General features: G+C 35.1%; 1 protein-coding gene across 1 annotated transcript in view; it reads right to left on the reverse strand.

Annotated features, from left to right (window-relative positions):
• Positions 1 to 3,746: 3,746 nt before the first annotated feature.
• Positions 3,747 to 26,986, reverse strand: part of ALDH1A1 (aldehyde dehydrogenase 1 family member A1) — a 30,943-nt gene continuing 7,703 nt past the window's right edge. The window contains exons 3-13 of the mRNA XM_068175777.1: positions 23,422 to 23,562; positions 20,160 to 20,289; positions 19,028 to 19,089; positions 16,890 to 17,018; positions 14,409 to 14,522; positions 12,728 to 12,830; positions 11,982 to 12,166; positions 10,336 to 10,500; positions 8,368 to 8,525; positions 6,769 to 6,843; positions 3,747 to 3,994 (exon numbers count right to left, since the gene is read on the reverse strand). Of these exons, the coding sequence (XP_068031878.1) occupies positions 3,922 to 3,994; positions 6,769 to 6,843; positions 8,368 to 8,525; positions 10,336 to 10,500; positions 11,982 to 12,166; positions 12,728 to 12,830; positions 14,409 to 14,522; positions 16,890 to 17,018; positions 19,028 to 19,089; positions 20,160 to 20,289; positions 23,422 to 23,562 (1,335 nt within the window). The 3' untranslated portion in view covers positions 3,747 to 3,921. The remainder of the gene's footprint in view (positions 3,995 to 6,768; positions 6,844 to 8,367; positions 8,526 to 10,335; positions 10,501 to 11,981; positions 12,167 to 12,727; positions 12,831 to 14,408; positions 14,523 to 16,889; positions 17,019 to 19,027; positions 19,090 to 20,159; positions 20,290 to 23,421; positions 23,563 to 26,986) is intronic.

Below are 26,986 nucleotides of genomic sequence, written 5' to 3' on the forward strand. Positions count from 1 at the left end.
ATTATCAGTAATTTTCTTTCTTGAAACAGAAAGAGAATTCCTTAAAAATTCACTATTTTGACTGAAATAGCCTAAGGGTACCTCTATCCTTCTGTTGCCATTCAAAAGCTTCCTCACTCTTTAAAAATATAGCGTGTTGGAGGCAGGGAAGGGGGCAGAGATCACCTCACTGTTAGCAAGAAAATAACCCTAAGGAGTCCAGGTTTCTAGAGTTTTCTTTTCTATGTGGTATAAATTTCCTTGAAACAAATAACTTTCCAATAAAACTGCAAAATCATGTCCTTCATCATACTTCCATGAACATTAAAGGTATGCCTTTATTAGTGTTAAGGGATTAGGAAAAGAGCTTACTAAGGAAAGAAATAGTCCCACTTAAATCTGCTGGAATGTTGCTCTCATTATTTACCTAGACAGCCATTGCCTTCAAGAACTATTGGAAAAATATCATGGTTTCAAAAATAAAATAAAAATCTAATAACTGCTGCTGACACTAGCAGTCAGTTTTCAGGGACCTTGAAAGGACATGCTGATTTCTCTCGTTAAATTTCATCCTCTGTGAAATACTCACAGCTAGTGAATACAGCTTCACTAACATTATAAGAAATATTTACATAGAGATCAACTAATGCTCTTCTCGTGTTTCATTGCAGTAAATTTCAATGGTGCTGCTTTGGCACATAATGGGAGTAACATGATAATGATCCAATCCCAGAATAAAAGGGCTTCCTTAATCACCTGTGTAATATTTGCAGAGTTTAAGTCCTCATTTATTCCTGTTAAGATCACGTGTCATCATACCCATGTATAGATGCAATTCAAATACATAGCAAAGATGTTTTACCATCTGATGGAGACTCTAATACTATGAACATAGTTACAAACACGCCTAATTTTGAAAGGACATTTCTTTTATTAACAGAGTGATTAGTACTAGCAATACTACAGTTCTGAGAGAAATCCACCCCTGACCTTTGAGTCAGTAAACTGGCAGTTGAGGAACAAATGGGACCATAGTCTTATTTTTTTTTGGCTTGGGCATCATTCTACACTGTGAACAAATGTGCTTAAGTAAGTCAGACTGGACTATGAAATTTATTGACCCCTTGTTTGCCTCCTACAAACACATTTCAACTCTTTAAGGGAACAACACACATTGAATTCCTTAAGCTTACAGCCAAAGAGTGTATCTCTTTACATAGGCATCTCTTGGGAACAACTTCAGTGTGTCATCAGATCAATCCAAACCTGTCTTTGACTCTGATGAAAACTTAGGGTGTTAAACCTCAGCTGAATGACTTTGCCTCTCTCCCTTTCTCCCTCTCTCTTTCTCCTCCCTTGCCCCCACCATACACAATATACACATGAAAGCACTTCTCTGACTCAAAGCATTTGAAATATGGCAATTTCAAGTTGCTACTAGATGTCACACTTTGATTACATCAAAAAAATAAAATTGACAGAACAAGACCATTGCCAGCTTTCTTTTACCCATCAAGACTGTCAAACAGGAACTAAAATACATATTTACAATGTTGTTGGGAACACTAATAAAATATTTTAGACATGCTAAGGAGAAAATATACATGTATACATGCTACAAGGGTCCAGTTGGTCCTTCTCCTATAGCCCTGCTTTATGCTGTGTTTTCCCTTGTGTTATATTCCAAAGTCATTCTTTGCGTTGGCTTGCAGTCACAGGCACCATGGGTAAGACTGGATTTGCAGGCCTGTGCTGCCAACACTGACACTGACTAGCTCTAGTCTGCTTCTAAGACTAGAATGGTTACAGTGGTTGGACCATACCAGAAACCATGTGTGAGCCTGCTGGCTTAATGTCACCAACGAGTCTCATTCTGCTCCCTTGTATCCTTCTTCCAGGTAAAGAAGTTAAGGTGGGAAGATCAGGAATGTAGTTTCAGAATTGTCCTCCTGATCCATGAGAAAATGCGGAGGTAAGCTTAATGTAATTTGACTTATTTATCCTTCTTTGAGATTTCTACTTTTGAATGCAAAAGCAGAATTTGAATGTTAAAGATTTTTGAAGACCCACCAACTCTACAAATGGCTTTTCATTTCTTTTAAAATATGAAATCCTTCACTGTATCTATGTTTTCACTAATACTGTGTTCATTGCCACTTTTCAAGACTTTGAGATATTTTTATCATTCTTTTCTTATCTGCAGCTTATTTTTAAAGATTTTATTTTGGTTTTTTTTACTTCATTTGTCATCTGTTTTTATTTCTGTGCTTTCTTCTGTCTACTATCCTCTGCAGAAAAATCTCTGCTAATTATTTCACAGTACACTATTACTTTTTATTCGCTCTTCCTTCTTTTCCTTTATTAGTCTTTTACTTGTTTCTTATATAGGACCAGAATTCAATTTGTTTGAAAACTATGTCTTATGAAGTTAATTTAGAGGCATGAATATGGGATTTTGAATGGATACCTTCCAAAAATAGATAATGTAGACACTGTAGAGGGAAATACCACAAATTTTATGTCCATTTCTTAATGGAAAAAGGCATTCTAAGAAGAGTCATAAGGTGAAAGTCTCATCTGTATTTTGTTTTAACTATCTTATTAAAAAGAAAAATAATTAAAAAGTGACCAATGTATCCAAATGAACAGAACCCTCTTTCCTTTAATACTGTGCAAATTCTCCATACTTGCTGCTTAAAAATTTTTGTTTTGTTGTGTTCTTATTAATGGGCAGGGCTTGTACTATGTACAAGGTTGTTTGTAAGGCTGAACTTGTCTAGCAAGAGTTGACTTGTGGCTCTGGATTCAGTCCTGAGAAAATATGAGCCTGTCAGTAGCAGGCTGTGTACTGGCTATCTACAGGCCACCGCCCCAGAGGTTATCTGGTGGCTGCTGGTGCTGAGAGACCATCAGAGGGTGCTGGCAGCTGAGCTGCTAGAGAGCTGTGAAGTGCCAGAGCTGAGCTTGGGACAGAGGTGTTCAAAGAGGGCCTTTATAAGAATAAGCAGCTATAAGGAACAGATGAGGAAAAAGGATGAAAAGAGACAATGGATTAGAGGAGGAAAGAAGAGGAAAGAGAACAGGCAAGTTACATGAAAGTATGAGAGTACAGGAAAAATGTAGCAGGTATAAATCACAAAGGAGATTGCCTTCCCTCCCCTCCTCTTCTTTCTCTTCACTGTTTATTGCTCATATGTCTATTAAGATTTGTTATGCACTTAACACTGCAAAGCCAAGTGCTGGCTCTTTGCAAATTGTCTACTTTCCAGTTATAATAATGGCAAAATATTGGGGTCTTTAGCCTCCATATAGCAGATGTAGTTTATTTCTGATGACCTGAACATGCCACTAGTGCCTTCGTGATACATTTTACATAGGTAAACTGGTGTAATAGAAGAGACTAATGAAGGGAGAAGTACTAGGTTTTGTAGGTGAATTTTAATATTTTTTAACATTATACAGATTACATTCATGTAGCATGATAAAAAACTTCAATAGTCTGAGAAATTTATCTAGAGAAACATAGAAACATCTGGTAACTACTCTTTAGTGTTTTTGTTAAGGCCACAAAGCAAATGCAAGGAGAACTTGACATCTAACACGTACAAAAGCACATAAATTCAAACTGTACTTGTAAAATATACTGAAAAAGGAAAATTTTCATAACACTACAGAGAACTACAACTGCAAACAGGAGTAGATCTTTCTGTATTTGGATTTTAAAATGAGTTAGCTGTGAACCAGACATTAAAGATATCTTTTCATAATTAATCACATTAATTTTTTCTATACTACTCCTTATATTGTTAATGTAAGAAGTTACCTCTTATACAGTCAGAAAGCAGAAAAGTTAATGCATCACTTGGACTACAAAACAATTAAGAATTCAGATAGCCTTTTCAGATTAATTTGAAGATGTTAATTTCTGCACCTCAAACAATATTACGAGTTCTTTTGAGGGATTTTGATGGTGACAGTTTTAACTTCTGTGTATTCATGAAGTCCATATTCTCCCCTAGATAAAAGAGAACCAAGAGCAGCATTTATGTATGGGTATTCTCAGTTCAGTCAGAGAGAAAAACAGAGGTTTCTAACCAGGCTGGGCCTGGGAAAGAGTTTCAAAGAAATGTAAATAATTCACTATCTCTCTTGTTGTTCACATTGTTTATAATAGATATGTTCTGCCACCGTGCGTCATTCACAGAGCACCAATGGGGTGAGATGTTTTTACTTTAGGACCATTGAAATTGGTCTGCACGATGTTCTCTATAAACAGAGTGGTGCATTTGAAATAAAGTAGACTTTTCCTTCTTGTCTTCTGAACTGGAGTTCATTGTTCCCATCCTGCCTCAACAGCAATATTTATGCTAATGCTTTTTATATGAGTTTTATTCTGGATGGGATTTTCAGTGGTAGTGTGCAATTGGCTGGATATATAACAAGTACACATTGGGAGACAGCTGTGCAGCTAGATTGCTGCTGGAAACCTTTTGAAAAGCTACAGCAACGGTCTCCTGAGAAAAATGGCAGAGAGAGTAGTTTTATTTCTGTGAGTGGTGTTTAATTTAGAGTGTTTCTAAACTGGATTTCTGTACAGCAGATCAAGAGCATGTTAGATCTTCACAAGTATGTTCAGCAAGTTATTTGTAAAGCTCTTCTTTTGATGCCAAGAGCTTTCTCCAGAGGCAAAGAATAGGAACTTCATCTCAAGTAGATGGGGACAAAATTATTCCATGATGAAAACTGAGACAGTGAAAGAGAGTTAAAATCTTTGGCATGTTATGAGCATGTTTCACCTTTATGTTTTCAGTGATGAGATGAAGCTTGTTTGTATTCCTAACTATTTGACATCTGATGTACTCAAACTATTTAGATATAACTGATTGCTCTGTGGAACAAGGGCTTGCTACACTATAATGTTACACAGATCTCCATGCTGTCTTATTAAATAGATATATAAGCAAAGCAGGAATCTCTGCTCAGGACACTTGTGCTGGATGAAAATGTTTACTAATTCCCTTCATTTCTGGAGAGGAATTGTGTTAGTATATGACATTCGGTAATTTAATTCATAATGGCATTATCACTCCAATAATTATATGGATAATTTTATTCTAGGATGAAGGAAGTCAGTGGCTTAACACAACCACATCCTGTTTTTTTCAGTGTAGGTTTTGCACACATATTTCCTCTTCTCCTAGAAATGGTTGTCACATAATTACTAATTTTCTCATGACATATATCTATCTGGTGATGATTTTTTCCTTGTCCTATAATGGGAATATTTTTATTGGTCTGATAATTGTGACTTTGAACCTGAAAACTTTGTTAGCATGAAAGATTCATTTCTTCAAAATGTACTGTTATAGAAAACATTTTTGATAGTCTGTAATTTCCAGCAAATAAATAAAAAAAATATTTCTGAAAAAGACTGTAATTCAGAATTGATTATCTCCCAGTTATTGGCACCTGCACCCAACAAAGGCAAAGCTGTATTTGATAAAAATGCCCTAAATTATTTAAGGGTTTCAATTTCCAGGTTTCTAAAGCTCTCAACATTGTCTTGACTCTTTCCTTTGAAGTCAGTGGGAGCTGTGCCATCAGAAGCAGATTGTGCCCAGTGATGATCAAGTATGAAAACACTACCCTTTTTCTCTGAAGAAACTACATAAAGAGAAGCTCTGAAGGGCCCCCTATATATATCTTTTTTAATCACTTCTCTGGTTCATTAGAAGTGTTATGTATTTATTTTAATAAAAAAGAAGGCTTACATGTACTAATTTTTACTTATTGCTTTAAAAATAGTTTGTTCTTGTAGATATGGCATTTTTTGTAAAAAAATGCAAGTAAGACTGGATATGGTTCAAATTTAAACAGGATTAAAACTCAGGGGTTTGAAAAAATTTGATTAGTTTATAATATATGTGTGCTACTGTGCTTCTATTCTGGGAAAAACAAAGGTCTGAAGACTACAGAGGATTATTCTCATGAAAACTTTTGGCCTGGCTGGCACATACTGTAAAAATATTAGTTTCAAAAACTTTTAACTGAAAAATCTTGCTTAAATCAAGGATTTTGGAAAGCCTTGTGTTTTCAAAACCTAGTATTTAAAGAGGATTTCACAAACTACCCACAAATTAATCTTAATGAAAATGAGAATTTCTCTATATATGCAAAAACTGTAAACCATAAACACAATGGTCAGTTTTGCTTACCAGTATACTGCAACCATGCAATTTTGTCATATTGCATAAAAACAATGCAAATTAGTCATATTGAAAAAGTGTGCCTCTGTTGCCCTGATTTCTTTAGGATTTTCTAAAGCCTTCTGAGTTTACATTCTTGTAGAGAACTTTCTCACGCAACTTTCTGTAAACAACCTATTGTTTTGCATTCTTTCATAGAGGCGGAGAAATTTGATAGACTGGTAGTTTGTCCAGTGTCGTTGGAGAGGTGGCACGTTCACCTTCCAATCCACTGGCACCTTTTGAGAACTATAAATGATTGGAGTCAGAAGAAATAAATTAGTCTCTTCATCGTGACCATAGCTGTGGTGTGTTGTTTTTCCTTGTGTCCTCTGGTGACATGCCTCTAAGAAATTTTCTTATTTATTTTGTAAAGGAATTGCTGGTTGACATTGCCTCTGACAACATGATGCTTCTAAGCACTCTAGAGACTTATTTGCCAAAATCTCAAGTTGGACATCCTAGTTATGCATATTTTAAGTCAGGGTTTGGAATTTCATTTTGAATATCCTGTGAATCTACAGCTTTAAAAACATTTACTTACATTTCTCGTCCATTTCCTGACATCTTAAAACCTCCAAAGGGACACTGAGCAGACAATGCACTATAGCAATTAACCCTGGAAGAACATGAAAATTACTTTTGTCAGTGTGAAACAATTTTTTTTCACTTCTGAAAAATCAGAGGTTTTTTATCACCTCCAAAAAGCCTATGGCCATAGTCACAAACAACATCTAAGTATATTTGCAAAAATATATGTAGTTTGAAGTTGAGATAAATGAAGCATCAAAAGCAACTACAGTTATTATAAGAGTACTTAAACTCAGCAAGGGTCTTCAAGCTGAGAGACAGTCATATCTTTCTCTGATCATTGCAATAAAATTTCTAATTTGTACATAAGCACTCTCACAAAAGGTTATCCACAGATAAGTGTTCTGCAGAAGAGTTTATCTACTCTTCCAATAGATAAACTCAGGATAGCTTCACTATATATTTAGGAAGTTCTGTTTGATTCTCAGTTAAACCTTATTCTGTATTGTGGTTGAGAACAAAGACACAATAGTAACTAAGAAATGAATTTTACAAGCAAATTTTTAGGTATGAAGAATTTTGGCAAAATATGCATCCCATTTCCCTACCAAGTAGCTCTTTTTGTCTTACAACCTTGTCAAATCAAATATTCTCTGTTTTCATATCTTATATTCTATCCTCCTTGCCCCTCTAATGGTTTCAACAAAAGAGATTCTATTCATAGCTAAGAATTCCTAGACCACCAATCATCTAAGAGCAAATCCCGAATATTCCATTTCTATTCTAAACTTTCTTCCATATAAAGAATACCATATCTGAAGGCGAGACTGTTAACTTATTTTTGGAAAGCATATGTTCTTAGATCACAGGATTTGGGCAGGAATTTGTGCTGGTTGCAAGTGCTTTCAAATAAAATGTAAATTGAACACAGGTTTTGCATTCAAGTAAAATTGGTTGTTCTCCTTTTGATGCATTGAAATAACTGTAGGGAAATGCAGGTCTTTGGCAGTGATTGTCATTAGGCCCTGCTGTGCCTCCAAGCTTTCACTCTTTCATTTCTTACCTCTTTATTTTCCAGCTCCATATAGGATGCCTCTTCTTTTCTTTTGCTGGAAATAGTTGGCCTTGTAGTAATTCTCCCAGCTTGTATATCCTTTCTTTGTTCAATCACATTTTATCAATCTGTCCCATTGCAGAAATGGGAAAGGCTCTGCCCAGGCTAATGGCCACTGAACTTCAGGTGATTAACTTCTTTACACAATACCAAAACTGATCTCATTAATTATCTATTGGGCTATCCCCAGATCCTGAAGTAAAGGGCACTCTCACAGCATTTTCTTTTGTTTCCTTCTCTTTTTAGCAAGTAAATTTCCTTTTTTTTTGACTAAGTTTATTGGAAAATGGCATGATGACTAACAAGAAGTAATTATTTAGTAACATATTAAATAGGGAAACATGTAGGAAACATAAACAGACGAGACAATGATCTATGTCCATAAAGATGACAAGGAATAAATATAAAAAAAGACCACCCAAAATACTGTGAATATGTCTTACAATTAGTGCCATTGACACCTGAAGATCTATAAGAATTTAAAAAAACTTTACTTACCATACTGTTCCAGCCTGAAGGGCAGCTGCAAATGTCAATGCTTTGTCAATGTCTTTGGTAAAAACTGCTGCTGCTAAGCCATAGGTGGTATTATTTGCCCTCCTGATAACTTCATCTATGGTTTTAAACTTCATGATTTGTTGAACAGGTCCAAATATCTGTATCAAACACATGTAAACATATGAAGTGAACTAGAATAACTTGCTACTTGAAGTAATTGATGTTTTTAAGTTTACTTCTGTCAGATGGCCTTATTCCTGAATTAATTCAGTCAAGAGTGAATAAAGTTCTAAAAATTACTATAAATTTGCATAAAGATTTTTGCAATATGAAGGAAGTCAAGATTACCTATTTTAAATAGTTCATAAAACAATAAATGAACAATGGAAACAAAGAAACAATGATCAAAAGGCACCCATCATAAAGGTAGTTAATATGGTGTCACAGTGTGCTACTGGTTACCAACAGACTAGTGTTTTCTGGACAAGCTGCATTTTTAAAGTCAAGAAAGACATTCAATTTTTCATTCACCTAAATTTACTATTAGAATTCTATTCCTGCAGGTAGCTGCACAACTGAGAATGTACTCCAAGTTAAACAACTAATTCTGCTTTCCATGTGGGTGTCAAGTAAGAGAATAGTCTTTCAGGTTCAGCTTTTCTGCTACCATTGTTCAGAGTTCTCAGCCAGAGGTACCCATGCCTACCACAGAACACCAAGACTATGTAGGCTGAGGGGGGCATTACAACATCTAACTAATATTTCCATAGACTGTGAGCTTTCTACTTGACTGAGTTTTTAGTGCTGGCTTCTAGCTAGAGTTCTAAGGATTGATTTCCGTAGGTCAGAAAACCACTGAACATTCCTCCAGTGTTCAAGTTGTGAGCTTCAAAACTCAGACATTCTTTAAAGATTAATGTTATTTAAACTGTCTTGGCTACTCGTAGCTTCTTTGTTCATTACACTTAAAATAATGTGAGGAGCAGTTCTGGTACTGCTGACCAAAGGGTAACTAACAGAACTGCGAAAAAATCGTAACTGTGCTGTTTCCTACTTGACTCATAGTATGGTGGAAACAATCCAAATTCTGTCTCATACAGGTATATCATGTTTTACAACCTTCTTCCTGTCACAATTAGTTCTAAATGCTGTGGTGTTCATTTTAACTCAGGCTGTTGGCTCTTGCTGGATGTAGTAAGTATATTTAGGAGACTGCATCAGCTTTCTAATAAGAAGTAGTATAATGGACACCAATTGCAGCACAATTATAGGAGTTATTAATTAAGGTAAATGTAAAAGAAAACACAGCAAAGAGGTCGTGACTTGACTATGAGTCTTTATGTAGAGAGCTAGCTCAGATGGCAGCTCAACATTCCTAAATGTCTCTGGCTCCTTCCAGACAGTCACTGGTGCTCTAGCATTGTCACCTTAGTTAGGACTGTAGCAGATTCTTCAATGAAGCGTAGACACATCTGCAAACTGATCTAAGTTAAGTAATCCCACAGGGGCAAAATGAAATGCCACAAACAAAATGCCTCTGGGAAGCACAATCCAACTAGTTTCTCACGTTGCAAAGGAGCCACCTGGTGCATACAAGCACCAAGTTAAGTGGCTCCTTAGGCAGTGTAGAACATTCATAAATTGTACCTCCAAGGTTTCCAGGTCACTGTGACTTTGATATGTGAAACATGGACATTATGAAGCAATGCAAATAATCTAAACCCCAGCATTTATCTACTGCAGGAGCCTTTGCTGGCAGGGCAGCCTCATACTCCTCTCCCTCCTTGAGCAATCTGGTGAAATGAGCACCAGAAAAAAACAAAAGCACTTTAAACACCACCAGGATGGAACAGCAGGTTTAATGAGAGAATTTTCATGTAGTCACTTGACTTTCTAAATGAATGTTTTATACAGATATTTAAATAGATGACTTCCAGAGAGAGGAGAGACTACTGAAAATTTATTTACCTCTTCTTTGGCGATGCGCATATCATCCGTAACATTAGAAAAAACTGTGGGCTGGATGAAATAACCCTTGTCTCCCCATGGACCTCCTCCACATTCCAGTTTGGCTCCTTCTTTTTTCCCACTCTCAATTAGTTCCAGGATTTTTTTATACTGCTCCTTATCAATCTAAATGAAATGATGTTTCAGGAATGAAAACAACACACACTGATAACAGTTGGTCTTCTAGCTTATTTACCTAAAACTGTGTCCCTGTGAGCTGGAGAAAAATATGGCTTCTTCTCTGGGACAATACATGACAGTGAATAGACCTGATACAGGCTATAATTTTTTGTTTCTAGAAATAATTACTCTAGAAAGCATAACAAGGATCTGATGACAAAGAGGGATATTTAACATAATTACCATAAAAGAAATGCAGCTATACCCATAATTACAATTTTCCATTAAATGGGATCATACCGGTTCTAAAAGAAGTAATTTTTCTAATCTGTAAAATAGTTAAGCTTCAGATAAAAGTTGCTAAGGATAAAAATAAGTTGAAAAAGGCTTTGACAAATTATGAGACTGGAGGAGAAAAGAGTCTTTATGCTCATTCAGATATTTTCATTATTGCTTTTTTCCCATGTTTACCTTCCTTAATTTTTTAGTAAGGGTGTATTTACATCTCTCATTTAAATTGTTAGCATGAAATTCAAACTCAGTAAAGCCACAATAATATGAGAGAGCATTTCTGTTAATTTTATATTAGCTATACACTAGACCAATGGAGTTTACTTTTTTGAATATATCTGCCTTTTGACTTTTAAATTTATTCTGCTGAATTTATTTTCTTGTATCAAAACATATTCCAGGATATCAAAATAATATTTTTAAATTTCTCAAATCTTTTTTGGCTTGGAATGCACTCTTTTCCAGTTTACTGGGTGTCTTTTATTACTCAAAATGACTGTGATAACCAGTAAAGAATATGTTACTCTATCAAATGCATGGGAGTGGTTTTGTCTCCTACTTTTTCTTTTTCTCTACTACAGCACTTTTTCCCATGCTTTTATTCCGTGTCCTGCAGTATAAGCCGATGTGGGAATAAGACTAGATGAGAACTATTGTAACAGTGTTGAGTTCTCAGCATTGTGATAGCAATAGATTTTAATGCTGCATTTTAACATTCATTTGATAGGAAAGCTGTTGGTATGATCTTTTAACAAAAGGAGAAAAATTGCAAATTTTAATTGTGCAATATTCTAAAACTGAGAGCAGCATAATAAAAGTCTAGGGTCTTGAAAAAGGAAAAGAAATTGAAAGTCTTATTTCTTCAAGCTAGTCGCAGTGGCACTATCTGAAAAGTTAGCAAGCTCTAACATGACATAGGTGATTGTACTTGCACTTTTACAGATCTTGCATTGGAGCTTTCTGAAAGCATTTCAATTTTTTATAATTTTTACTCTTCAATAATAAAAAAAGAAAGAGACCTTAAGCCTATGATATTGTCACAAACAACAGTCCCTCTGATATCTTCCTCTTTGTACTCCAGACTAACCTCTACAAAACTGTACTTAGCCTTGAAATTACTGCAACAGTAGGTTTAGAAAGACATTAAATTGTGATGTCATGACAGAATTAGGCTGAAAACATGTGATATTACGCACTTGAGGGCCTTGCTGTACACCAGGCTTCAAAGGATCCCCAAGAGTATACTTCTTTGCTCTTTCAATGCTCCGGCGAACAAACTCATCATAAATAGGCTCTTCCACAAAAATCCTAGATCCTGCTATACAACATTGTCCCTGATGATAGAACAGACCAATATGGGCAAATTCCACAGCAGCATCCACTGCAAAGAAAAGCAGAGTTTGTCATATCATAAACCTGAATCATCACATCATAAATTCTATACTAACCTTTGTCATCCATCTAATTTCCCTTTCTAGCACTTTTTATTTTTATGGCTCTTTAAAACACAGATATACAACCATTTACTTATGTCCAAACTATCATTCTCAAGAGCATCATGGTACACCTAGCTGAACATACATTCAGATATTCTTTGGGAAATGTAGATTTAATATTATTTGCCCTGTCAGGAGTATCAAGAAAAGTATTCAGACAGAAAGTTAATAAACCTTTCAAGATCCTTCTATCTTATTTTCATTCTTCATTCATGCTTCATTAGGATGATCATTAATTACATTAGGAGTGAACAGTCTTTCAGAGCTCTACATCTATTCAGTAGCAATCGATTTTGGTGGCAATCTAGCTTAAAATTATGGCATGACTAGAAAACAATAAAAATTACTTATTTTTTGAAAAGGTTAAAATAATTTACTGACAAAGAAAGGAAAAAGTGCATTGGATTTTCAATAGTGCTAGTTCATATAATAAAATTGCTACTAACAATCTGCATCTGCAAATATAATGTTAGGACTTTTCCCTCCAAGTTCCAAGGTAACTCTCTTCAGATTGCTCTTCCCTGCTGCTTCTTTAATCAGTTTGCCAACCTAAAAGGTAGGAAGAGGACAGCTTCATGTCAAAAAGTTCATAATGATCTCTATAATACTTTTCTGATTTCCTCAAAAGTGAAAATCAGTTAAGAGATTTCTACTATCCCAGTAATGAAATGAAAAATAAGTTAAAATAAAACAACTGAAATGAGTCAGGGTACAGGGGACTTGTAACCTATGAACTGGAAATATTTTCTAGAAGAGTTTCCCCCTGTAATGTTAACTGCCAAAGATATATGGTGTTTTTTTGGTTACTACCACTCTACTTGCACATGTCTCTAATCTAAAGCAGGCACAGGTTGGTGCTTCACCTGTTACTCCCATTAGGTTAAAATTCCTTTATTTTATGCATGAGAAGGCTCTTTAATGTACAAAGTTTATGAGAAAATCTACACTGGCTGCAAGGACACTCTTCCTCTTTTCAATTTCTCTCTTGGATGAATGAAGAGGAGAAAATTAACACTGAAAGCTAGAACCCCTACCCTGCTTTTTTCTACTGATGACATGACTGAAGGGACTACTTACTGTGAATTGCCCTGGAAAAGCTGCAAAGAAAAATCTTCTTGTAGCTCTTGTGTCTGTGGTATCTAACTGCCTGTGTGTAGCAACCATCAGGCAAACTTCCTCCCTCTGTCAGCCTTCCTGCCATCATTTCTCATTGCTAAATTGCGGTGCTGGAAGAGAGCAGTCACCAAACTCTAGAATAGACCCTCTGGTCCATCTGCCTTTGGAGGTTCACTGGGCACTGGGAACTGTAGTTCCCAGGGAACATCTGTGGGATATTTCTCAGATGTCAGGGTTTTGGGTTGTTTTCATTTCCCATTACTGTAGAGCTGAAGGTTTCTGAAAGTAAACATAGCTCTTGCACTCAGTGTGTACTGATCTCTGACATGAAGCAGTGATATTTATCTTTGGAGTCTACATCCAAGAAGTTGAGACCAGATAGCAGCTTTTCCATTTAGGATGCATTTAGACAGTCAATATAATGAACTGTATCAAAGAAATAGCCAATCCTTAATCCTATATATAGCCTGTAATGAGAAATATTCAATTATAGCCCTCACAGTTCTTCAGAGTGAAGGTTAGGGAAAATTAACAGTGACCTTCCTTTTAAAAAGCCACATATTCAAACATTATTCTAAGACCACCCAGACGGTGTTAAGTATCACTGAAATACCAAAAATCTGTCAGCTCACCTAAATGTGTCCAGACCGAAGAATGAGATTTCCTAGGTACCTTCCTGTCATCCCGTGTTATTAAACTCAAAAAAATAATGTTATGAAAAAGTTTTGGTTTAAAGGAGTAAGACTTAATATATGCTTGGTATACTAGGACCTACTGTATCTCATGGACTGCCTTTGTTTAAAGGGCTTTCCAACAATACAAACATTGTTTAGATATGTTTAAAGTTAATAATAACCAACAAATCATTAAACAGACTTTGTTTATCAAACCAGCAGCCTTAAGAAAGAAGAGAGCTAAAATAATTACACAGAATAAGTTAGACATTAAATCATTGCTGGGAATCAGAGGGGCACATTTCCTGCTTATATTTTCTTGCATTCATTATAGTACCTCTGTAGAGCCTGTGAAAGCTACTTTATCTATATCCATGTGGTGAGAAATTGCTGCTCCAGCGGTGGGTCCAAAGCCTGGCACAATATTCACTACTCCAGGTGGAAATCCTGCCTGAATTGGAAGAAAGAATCCTGTAAATCTGGGGAAGGATAATAACTATAAGAACATGTGTTGCATGGTCTTCCCTTTTCAGTTCTCCAGCCACCTTTTCTTAGCCCTTTATTTCATAGAATAAATATATTTATTCTCAGCCTTAGAGCCCCATAAGGTTTAATTCTCACATTATTTACACCTTCTTTCTTTCACCTTTTATGTTATTGAACTACCACTTTATTTTTCCCCCAAAGAATATATTACTTTAGTTCTTTTTCAGTGCCATTTCTGAAGAAATATTTTTTAAAATTTTCTCACTCACATCTATGAAGAAATATTGTTTACTTTCACATCGGCTTCATTAAAGCTGTTGAATCAACATATGTGCTTGCAGACTTCTGCACATTGATCTCCATGCTAGATGGAATTTAATTAATAATCTATCTATTGAAAATTGATCTATTGATAGTTTCAATAACTATTGATAGTTTCAATATCTTGCACATTTTTAATGCAAATAAGCTTTTCCTATGGTTCAAAACAAATGCATTGTTTTCCATAAATCCTGTATTAGATATGTTCCATTCACAGCAAAAAAAGCTATTTTCCTCCAGCAGCTTGTCAGGCAAACTCCAAGGATGTTCAAAGAGTAGATGGAATTTTGTTGTTTCATGAAGCAGCTGCACAATCTCAAGGACACTTGCGGAACACAGAATTAAAATATCAAGTAGATTCATATCCTACATTATCACTTCAATAAGTCTCTTTATAGCCCTAAACAAGACTTTGCAATTACATGCAGGCAGCTGCATATTTTTTGGAAAATGGTGAATTTCAGGTGGTGAGTTGGAGCTCCTAAAACTCATGTCCTGCATTTTGGATACCAGGTTGTTACTCTTGTTCAAGCAACTTTTATTCCTTATAGTTTCACGCTCAGATACAGTCTGTCAATGCTTGCTGTGCTAATTTAATTTCCCAGATAAATATTTACCCTGAAATTGATGAGACAATGAAGTTCTTTCCATTTGCTTAGCATTGTCTTTCTTACTTAATTTGTGTAGAGAAATCTCTCTTTGAGCATTTAATTTCCATGTTTGTTTTAGGAGCTCTTCTCTATATATTAGTAAGGGAGCCTTGTGAGTGCTATTAAGCAAGATAGTGAAAGTTACCAGAAGTGACTATATATATATTTTTTTTTTTTAAGTGGGCACTTGGGAGCTAGAAAGTTAAATTAAATATTCAGATATTTTCACAAGTCTAAAGCAGATACTGAAGTGATCACTGGCAGGGATTTGGCCTCCAATGTATTTTTGATATTCTGGATAATTATCACATTCCTACTTCTGAGCTTTCCTTTAAAGAAATCAGACTATCGCAATAGATATTTCATTAGAACATAACAGAATTTAATTACTTTCCCTGTAAAGTTACTTTTTTCAGAGAAATACACTTTCAGATACTTATTGTTAAAAATTAATAGTGAAGGTTTCTCTGATATTTTTAAAAGCTATTCCTCCTCCCCAGAATTATCTATAGCATTTACTATGAGATGCAATAGCAGGACATGGCTCCATTTAGATAATCATTTAGTTTCTGTGTAATATTAACATACAACCAGTCAGTATGCTCTGCTGAATCATTGTTTTAAAGCAGAATTAGAAAATGTGCCAAGTCATTTCCACTAAAACTCTGCAAGGTTACTGCACTGGTGATTATTGACATCTGTGCCAACCTTTGAACATCTTAGATTGTATTTGTTGATTTTATTGAAAAGAAATCTAAACTATTTTACTGTTCTCTTTGGGTGTTTGCTGCACTGGGCACAATTGTTAATTTTGGAGACACTAGCTTATTAAAAAAACTGGCCCACCCCTTGTTCAGGAGCACAAAGTGTCTTCTCACAGTTTCTGTGTGAAGAGAATTCAGAGGTTTGGCAGCTTGATCACCAGCTTGATTTTACAGCTCCATGTTAATAATAAACTTTGGTGGATGAAAACTTTGTTCAGTTAAAAAAACCCCACAACTGTACAAACAGGTTCTTTTTTGTGATAACTGTGCTAATAAAGTCATTGCTACCCACCTCCAAATACTCTGCACTTGCAGAGTGCTTGCTTTTGACTCTGAAAGGTACTGTGCTTTTGTAATACAAAAATATTTGCTAAAGAATGGAGTATACTAAATTGCTGTTGTGGGATTTTGTGTGTGTGTACTAGGCTGAAAGGTGTGCATGCTTTTGCCCTGGTTTGGCTTCACTGGTTTACAGCAAGGTCAGTTCCACAGCTAGGCATGCAACGAGCCTGTCTTCTATTACCTTTGTGGCATTTCAGCTGCAGCATACTCTTACATTTCTGAGATGGGCAAATAGCTCTGTTGTTGGTGACTTACCTCTTTAATTAAGGATCCCATGTAAAGGGCACTGAGTGGAGTTTGTTCTGCTGGTTTGACAACCACTGTGTTTCCACAACAAAGGGCAGGGGCAATCTTCCAGATAAACATAACCACTGGGAAGTTCCACTGAAAGGCAGATGAGAAAGTGTATCCTTTTTCTAATACATCACCAAAATACCTAAGCCTTTTCTATTATAATAGTGCAAATTTTCGGCTGGGTGGTTGAACTTTTTGTTGAACTCCTTTCAGAAAGAAGATGTTTAGAAAAAAAACCAATTGGCAAGCCATGTAATACAAAGACTGGGGATTTTTTTGTATGTATAGGTCTGGAGGATCCAAGGTTTTAGTTACAAGCTCAAGAGACAATGAGTGTACTCCTTTAACAAAGTATTATAGGTGGTTGTTGCATTAGTGGTGCAATTGGGAGTTTTGCTATCTTGAATGGTCACATCCATCATCAATTCAGTTTTCTAAGGGAGAAAAGGTAATAACACATAATGCTGGCGCTGCCCTCTCCCCTGGAGGTTTCACTGGCATCTGTCTGTTGTGGGCAGTTCAGGCAGACTGAAGAGCAGCTGAATGCTTTGGATCCCATGTTCTGCAGTGTGAGGGACAGCATGACCAGGGAAAACAGGTTTGCCCCTTTGAGAATATTTGTTATAGTTTGGGTGGCATTGAGGCCATGACCCTCGGCTCAACAGATACCTTTTTGAAATGGGGAAAAAAGCAGTTAAGAGTTACCTATTTGATCAGAAAGGCTGGGAAGAATATACATGGAATACTTCTTTTTCCTTTCCTTGTCTCTTTCCAGACTCAACACAGCCCCAAAAATAATGGGATCATAAATAATATAAAGTGAAGGATTACCGGGTTTTCTGCATATTCATTGTTAAAGTGGAACTGCATAAGTTAAAGGAAGTGGAAATGGTGAGCTATCAAAAGTGATTTGCAGCATCCACATAGTCTTCACAGTTTTGGTTTATATAGAAAACTCCAGTTTGTTGTTTCATATTTCGATGGTGGGAAAATGAAGATATACTCAGAAATACTCAACATTTTATAAGGGACGTCAGTGTTTGTACTAACTGCTGCTTGTACTTCCAGGAGATAATTATATTTTAAATGGCCACATCTAGTATTTCTAGCTCTTTAGCATAGCTTGACTGAGTGTTTCACTTGAAATGCCTTGTGTCTGACCTACAAGAGGATCTAAACTAGCAGTTTCCCAAGATCTCCTAGAGACTGGATATAAACATATTCAAGCAATGTTCTCCGTATCAATGTGGTGGTCTAAAGATACAACAAATTATCAAGATCAACTTAGAGATGTCAGGATCATGAGCAGGACCCACGTGTCTGAGCAGACCTAATAGACAAGATGACTTTTTCAGAATCTGTTGAATTGTCAAGCAGGTCGGGTGAGGCTGCTCATAACTATCGTATGCAAAGTGGTGGGTGGATAAGGAGAGCCGACTGCATACAACTGTTTTCACAAACGCCCAGCAAAAATACACAGACTTCACAAATAAATTTATAACTTGAGCTCCTCAAGTGTTTTGAATGATCTGACTGAGGTAGGTCTTTTGAAACTTCAGTTGAAAAGAGCGAATTCAAAACTGGGAATTCAGCTGTGCCAAATAGGAGCTTTATTGGACACATTCTTTGTGCTATAACTTGTACCACCATCATGGTAAATGAGTCTTAGCCATAAACAAAGATCCAGCTGTCTGCTCTACAGAGCATAACACATATTCTAGGTCTTAAAGAGCTTATGGTTTATAGGCTTATAGGCTTAAACATAATAGACTGTAAATATTACACTCTCCTACATGTTTATTTCTAATCCTTTCAGTTTCAACAAAACACAACTTCATTTTTCAAATTATTTTGTAAGTCAAACTTTTGAGATTTATTTTCTCTCCATGTACAGGGAGGAGATGGACAAGGTTGGACCAAAGTGTCTCATCACACACTGATGAATCAGAATTACAGAACTCAGGATAGCCTCTATCTTTCAGGACCTGAAAATTTCTGGTTAGTAATGTTTCACAAATGCACTTGCATGGGCAAAATTTCAAATGAATTTCCATTTGTAACAAGGATCATTTGTGTTTACATAAATGGTTACAACTTACAGGAATAATTTGGCCACACACCCCAATAGGCTCATGTCTAGTAAATGTAAAAAAGTTTCCATCTATGGGAAAAAGAAATAAATTAGGCATTCATACACAGCATTGGTGAGAAACAGTTAAATCACAAAGATGATAAAGTTGGGTACCAAACTTAGCTGGATATAATTTTACTTATAAATGATATTTTCAAAATCTTAACTATGCAAAAAGCCATAAAGTACATCTGGATTCAATGTCTACTTTCTTCATAGCTCCAAGGTTTGATTTTTCCAGTCTGACTGTCTTTTTGCAGTGACAACCGTGCTTCTCAATATGGTATGCACAGCACACCAATAAGCATTCCTCATTTCTTTTTTCTTTTATCACCTTTTTTTTTTCTGTCAAAAACTTCTCTTTTAAATCCTAGGTACATATCAGACATTTTTTCATATTAGATCTTAGCTTAAATCAAATCCATTAAATATAAAATTCTCTTTGATTCACATAAATATGTGTTCCATTAAACCTAGAATAGAGGTCTATAGGAAGCAAAAAAGTTGGAAGTATTTATCACTCTAGTTTTCCTTAATTCCTTCTTTATTACCTTTTCCTTAATTCCTTCTTTATTGCCATTCTTTTCTTTGTCTTGCTGAGAGAAGGTAGCTAGAGAGACAATGTTTTCATAGAGCTGCTTAATGGGAAAGGGAATGGAATGAAATTTTAGCAAATGCTGTTTCCTCATTGCTATCTTGTCGTACTTTTCCTAATACATTATCCAATCACTGAAATAAATATTACTGCTTTGTGCTAATCTTTGCTTAAATATGTAGACACCCAGGTCTCACTACTGTAGCATTGTATAAACTATACATTGCTATGCAAAAGTAGCCTACAGCATTTCTTAGATGTACATACAGGTTAGATTTTTTTGGTTCATAAACAATATTTGTTAGTAGTGTATAGAAGAAGAAAGAAAAGTGAAGACCTACACTACAAGAACTATGACAACTCTTTAATAATGTATCTTAAAAACTTTTGAAAATATTTTCCATTGGAGATATTTTCTGTGTTGCACAACTTCTAGGTAAAAGTCAGTTATTTACAGCTTGTGTTGGCCTCAGTTCTGTCATTTTGTTATCTTGGAGCTACTCACCCATTGGAACAGTACGCCCATGGATTTTATCAGCCCAGCCTGCACAGTAGCGTAAAGTTTTGATACAGGCACCCAAATCCATTAGATAGGCCGTGGAAAAGAGCTTCCCACCATCAATGGTTTCCATTGTCTGCAGACAACAGCAATTAAACAGTTAATATCAAATACTGATAATGGCTCTTTTGCTTGGGCTTTGTAATTTAGCTTTTGGAAATTCACTTTGAGGATTTCAGCTTTAGAATAACCATTTAGATAACTCCCCTATGAAGAGCACATTTTGAAAAACTGAATGAAGCAATTTCAAAGTGAGAAAATTTCATGATGGTTTATTTGTATTGAGCTACAGAGATAGCACGATCACAATGCATTTGTAGTGGTAAGATTTACTCAAAAAAATCCCTCCCATACGAATCAGCTACACAGTTCTACTTTATGTTGAATATTCTGCAAGCACTCCTGCCAAGAGATTAGGCAGGAGACAGTGCAAATAATTGACGCAAATAAAATATCAGCAAGATTCAAGTCTTGTAAAAATATCCTAAATGCACCTTGAGTGTTTGATGTGCAAAGGAAAGAGCTAAGCCATCTAGAACTCTTAAGTGAGAAAAATTCGTTATGACAAATAAATAGTTGTATGTAAGAGTCTCTAAATAGGGTTGTTTTCCAGCCAGATCTAAGGAATGTGGTTTGGATTAATTTCCATGCCCCTTACTATTGGGACATAAAGATCATGAGCAGTTCTTAAATAGTGTTAACATATTTTTGATACTTCAATAATATTTTTCGCAAGATTTCCAAAACAGAAAGATTGAAGACCTTCAGCTCTATGAACAATCTTGTTACAATATTCAGCAGGAAGAGCCCAAACTATAGTTATTAGATCTAAACGATAATTTCAAGATGTAATCAGATTGGCATTCTTTAGCATTTCATGTTGGATTGACAGACTGATCCTCCAAGAACAGATTTTCACCAACTCCCCTGTGAAGTCCATATTTTTAGTTAACTGGACACGTTTCAGATACCATACTTGGGAGGAGAACAGAGCAAACAGAGCAATACTTGATGGCTCTTAGCAACAAGGAACTCATTAAATTAGATATGCCCTTGCCATTCCAGGCAATATATGTGGCATTGTTCTCCTTCCGTTTGGGCATGGGAGAAAATTCTTCCCTGGCCTCAAACTTATGCAATCTTTAGTTTTCAACATTAAAAGAGATTGAATTCTAAGTATCACAATTTTCAGTGGCTCTTCCAGTACTTTGCTTCGACTTACTCTTTTTGGCTCTCTACAGGTCTGCTGAGCCTCTGAAGCATCTTATCAACAAATAAAGCACTGAAAGGGAATATTTTTAATCCTAGTCAAATGTATGAACACGGGAACATGACTTTGCAATAAGCTTTGGACATGTATTTTCACCTCTAGTTTGCAGGAGTATGTGTTACTCTATTGTACTAGTTTTGCAGGTAGGATAAACTGTGAGTGGAGAAAATCTCTCTTCATCAAAATATGGAAAGCACTTTACTCATACATACCTTTTCTGAAAAGGGAAATAATAAAATGATTAGGTTGTAGGAAATATAAATAAAGTCAGTAAAACAGAGACTTGTAAGAGGCCCCAGGGAAAAGCAATTATTTTATATTATGAAAATGGCAAACATAAACAACAAACAATTCAATATTCCACCTTTCCTGAGGGGAAAAAAGATTGTATCTTCATCCTCTTTGCATTTCTAATGCCTTAGACTGTACAATGAAGAAAGAAATGCCAGCTCATCCAATTATTTAATGGACAAGAGGGCGTACTGCTCTATTTAGCATATAGCTCTCTTTAAATTTTGCCTCTCTCAACTCAAATCTAGCATTTTAAAGGACATAAGTTCCACCCACACAAGGTTTCTCCTGGAAAACTTTACTATATAATGGGCAACAGATGCTTTTCAGATTTTGCATAGCTGAAGGTTTAAATTTTATGAGCTTATCTACAGTGTGTTTTGTGGCTAATGGCTAAATACTTCAAGCTGTAACTGGACCAGTCTGAGTGATGATCCTGAATGTTGGGTGCTCCTCCTTCTCTAAGTTTTTATGCTGTTTGCAGAAAACCAGGATTCATCTTTAGCACAAGCAATTATCCCACCTAAATTTTAATTCCAGAATATGCTTGAAATAGCAGAGAAGTCACCTTAATAATAGTATCATAAGTGGCGTTTAAAACAAGGAGGAGGATACTGGGCTTTATCAAATTGGTGGTGTATTTCTATTTTATATGTCATTTCTTGCCTTAGTGCACAATCTGTAGGTGAGAGCATTACAAGTTATGTATCTTCTTTTAAATTTGGTATAATAGCCAATACACAGTTGTTTGTAGAGAGAGGGCATGTGGATGCCAACCTGGTCAGGGAGAGAGAAACAGCAATGGTTTCTCACAGTGTCTTGTGAGAATTTTTAGGGAGTTGTAGGAATGTGATAACTTCTTAGTATAAACAATCTGCAGGTGGTATTTTTCCACTTAGTTTTTCTGTTCCTCTCAAGGACAGTGTGTGAGGAAGATGTCTTTATTAATTTGCCAATCAAGTAAAATGTATCATATCAGTCTATATAAGCCGGAGATTCCTTTGTGTTAAAGCTTCTTTTTCTCCTCTTGCAATTTGGTCTTTCGTCTGTTCTTGTGTCATACTTGGAGCAAGGGTGACAAGGGCATCATTCCCCAGCACTCATGTTATTGTTCTTTCTAAAATAATCCATTGCTGCCTTTGGTTCTGATTAAGTTTTATAATTTGTTACAAGTTGCAAGCTGGAGTTAATGAAGGATTGGTGATAAGAAAATATAGAGTCATGAAATTCAAAATTTCTCCCGGTTCTGACTTGTATCATCTAAAAGCATGGAGCTAGGCTTTGAGTTTAGGCCTTGATTCAGGCTTTGATTTGAGTTTAGGCCTTGATTCAGACTTTGGTTTAGACAAGCATTAACCATGGGATCAATGTTAGTGTGCCCTTAAGAATCAGTGATTCAAATTACTGTGGTTGTAGGCAGTTTGAGTATCACTTTAAAGCTAATCAAATACTTTGTGGATATAGGGTGTTAACAGACCAGAGTGCAAGCCAGCTTAGAGAAGTCCATTTGCTACAGAGAAGAAAACCAAGTATTGAGACAGCCTATCTTTCCAAAGAGTAGTCATGTCTTTCCAAAGAGTAGTCATGTATCTTTCTGTAAAAATCAGGACTTTTCTCTTTGTCCTTTTGTTCACGTATCATACTCACAGCTAAAATCAGACGATCTCTTTCGACTAAGTCAGCTAGTTTATTCAAGAGCCTTCCTCTCTCTGAAGCATCCATTGTACGCCAGGTTGACCCAAGCTCAAAAGCCTTTCTTGCTGCTTTAACTGCCTTGTCTACATCTGCCTGTGGGGAAAACAAAAACACTTACGTGATCAAAAATTGGTTCTGTCATAGGACTTTTTCCTTTTTTTGCTGTTCAATGTGTAAAGTTTAGCATAAGTTTGACATAAAGTTGAAATTAGAGAAAAAACCCCAATCTAATCAAAACTAGTACCAGTAATTTTGGTTACATGGGTTATTTTCTTTCAAACACTTCTGTTGCTATTTCAAGAATGTCAAATTCTATGAGAAACAGATGTGTTCTCAAAGTTTCCAAAATAAAAAAAATATAAAAGAACTCTATGTTTAAAAATTTGGTTTTTAAGCCCTTTCTACACATGTATAAAATTACTTTAAAAATTAAAAATAAGCCATGTTTAAAAAGCTAAGCCTAGACACTTTGAGGTCTAAGCACTGTCATTAGGTTAGACAGCTAATTGGTCTGTTGACGTTTTTTATTGCATATTTTGTTATTTATCATTTAGTTTCCACTACAGAAGAAAAATCTACAATGAAACTATTCTGTGTGATGCGTATTTCAGGATTAAAAAAAAACAATTACAATTTCTTGAAAAAAGGCTTTTAGTACTTGGAATTCTTCTGTATTTCAAAGTTCTTGTAAAATTTACCAATGAAAACAATGACATAGAACAGAGGTTTATTCTAGGATTTTGTCAGAAATTAAAAATTTCATAAAAAAAAAGAATAAAAAGGAGTTTCTTTATAGGCCACATTTCCCAGAGAAATTTGCATGCAATGTTTGATGGATATCTTTCAAGTATTTTTTGCTGTTTGTTAATATCTGCTCCAGGGAAATCATTATCAAGGTTTACTAAGTCAGCAAATTCAACTAAGTCAACACTATATTCAATTGTTTTCAACATGAACTAGATCTGAATCTTTAACTGATATTGGTAGTCATCAACCAATATTAAGAAGCTGTGAGTGGGGTGTGTTAGTGACTTGGAAAACCCAGCACAGACCTATGAGGCAGAAGGCCACAGAACTTCCAAACGGTTTTCCAGGAAACTTTGGAAAAGGAGAAAGGAACTATACGAATAGCATAGCCATTACTATAGAGTAATACTGACCAGTCACCTACATCAGGTAGCTGAAATCTACCAAATTAAGAATTGATTTTCTTCAGAATATGTCAGCATGTTTTCAAACACCTCATCACTATCTCTGAACTCTATCATAAATTTTCTACATCTTTGCAATAGGACTCAAGGACTGTGGCTTGGCCTTAACTGGAAAAGGAGAAGGGGAAAAATATCATATGAATATGAAGGACATAAATTAGAGCTACATTGTCTGATGTTCTTTCTACTAGAAGTGCAGAAATAATTAAAACTGAGAAAAATAATATAAGAGTAATATAGGTCTGTGAATGAAAAGTAATAAGAAAAGATTGTTCTTCAACTGTATGAAATTTAATTTCATTACATAAATCTACACTGTGAGTATAAAAACTCCTTTCTGAGCCAGTTTTTTTACAGAAGTACATTTAGTTTACATATGCTGACCATTTGGTGAGCTGCTTTATTATTACTAGGGGCCTTTAGGATTAGGAATGTAGCTTGAAAGAGCCATCAAACTGGAAGAAAACAGTTCCCACCCACATATATGTCTGTTCTTTGTAATCTCCTCTTGTTTTTTTTAAATACCACTGCAAGGCAGTGGACAGCCCTTTGTCAACCCTATTGTATGCACAAATTAAATTCCTAAAATCTCTTGGCTCTTTATCTGAAGTCTAGCCTCTTGCATATTAGGTTCATAATGACTGTGTAATTTACTAGATCTGCACAATTCACTAGGCAATTTAGTTAATAGCAGTTGTCATTACACATTAGTTTGCAAAATTATTGAAGAGAAAGCAAACCTGTGTTTTGAATAGTATTATCTCTTCATTTAATGACTTACTTGAGAGCTTGTAAGGAAAGAAAGCTCCAAAAATTTTGAATGGTAAGTGAACAGTTGCAGGTTATAAGTAATTTAATTTGGGGATGATAAATTATCAGTGTCTCAGCACTACTTATAGATAGCTGGTATTAAAGAAAAGAAAAACCTTTGAAAATCTTCGGGTGTTTAGATTTTTACAAACAATTTCATTACAGGGGAAATAATTAAAAGTCAGACTTTCTCAGCCATGTTTCTCTGAGAAAATGCTTAAAATGTGACATCATTATGACCTTCGTAGTAATTTGTAGTCACTATTGCTCAAGTACTAGACAACATTAGAGACAAAGATTATTAGATGAGATTACATACCAGAGTAAAAAAGATTTAATGAGAAGATGATTCTGAGTGTATTTCTCAAAAGAGAATTTTATTTCAGTGTGAATTTCTGTACAGTAAATTAAAAGATTCTGAAAAAGCATGTGCTTATTATATTGGCAATAGTTTTTGGTGAACTTGTAACGCAGACAAACTCACAAGTTTTACATTAGTTCTACTGGATAAAAAGGTGTTTAACATTTTGATGCTAAGCTTAAAAAATGCTTGTTATACAAATCATTCTAGAGATGCATATTTCTTGACTAAAATGAATATATAATTTTGTGAGATATGTGAAAAAAAATCACTTTTGGATACAAGATTAACTTTGAAGTGGAAATATAAAAAAATTAATACATATGTGCAAGAACCAAACCATTTATTATAAAACTGGCTTTATTTCCAGTTACTTGTGAACTTGGAAATTAAACCTTCATTTCTTGTATTTACTTTCTCAGAATACATTAAAAAACCCTTTCTTTGGTCAGCATTTTTAATGCTGTTAAGCACATTGTCTATCCTATTTAAAAAAAAAAAGACCACTTTTCTTACATTTAAGCTATATAGTAGCACTAGTCAAATCCTGTTTGTAAGAAAAACACAAATATTGCAAAAATATAGAGATTAGTGCTCAGGTTTTCATTATATCTTTGATTACATAGCATCTATCTGAAACTTTCCACTAAAGAATCTCATAAAAATTAAAAAAAAAAAAAGTTTCTTTACAGTTTTGAAAAATATTTTTAATCATCTGCTTCATTTATTCAACACACTTTAAGGAGGTCAGTTTTGGTGGAATTAGTGACTATTTGATAGTCTACCTTCAGCTTAAAAGTAATATTTAGGACTATGTTCCAGTATGTTTTTCACAAAACAAAATATTTGTAGAAGGCAGTAATGAGACTACAAATAGCTAAAAATATTCATGGTAGTGATCATCTTCCCAAAATTTGTGGGAAATGATAGGTATTTGTCTTTTTTATATTTTCTATAAGAAAAAGCTTTATATAAATGTGTAATGAACAAGATTATATTAATTTGTAATGAAGAAAACATAACAGAAAAGTAAAATAAAATCCCAAATAAATTTTAGATGTCAATGATCACAGATAAAAAAAAATCAATAATATTAGTAAAACAAATCAGAAAAAATGTTTCGTCAGAACTTTTC

The sequence above is a fragment of the Anomalospiza imberbis genome, chromosome Z, assembly GCF_031753505.1.
Source record: "Anomalospiza imberbis isolate Cuckoo-Finch-1a 21T00152 chromosome Z, ASM3175350v1, whole genome shotgun sequence".
NCBI lineage: Eukaryota > Metazoa > Chordata > Aves > Passeriformes > Viduidae > Anomalospiza > Anomalospiza imberbis.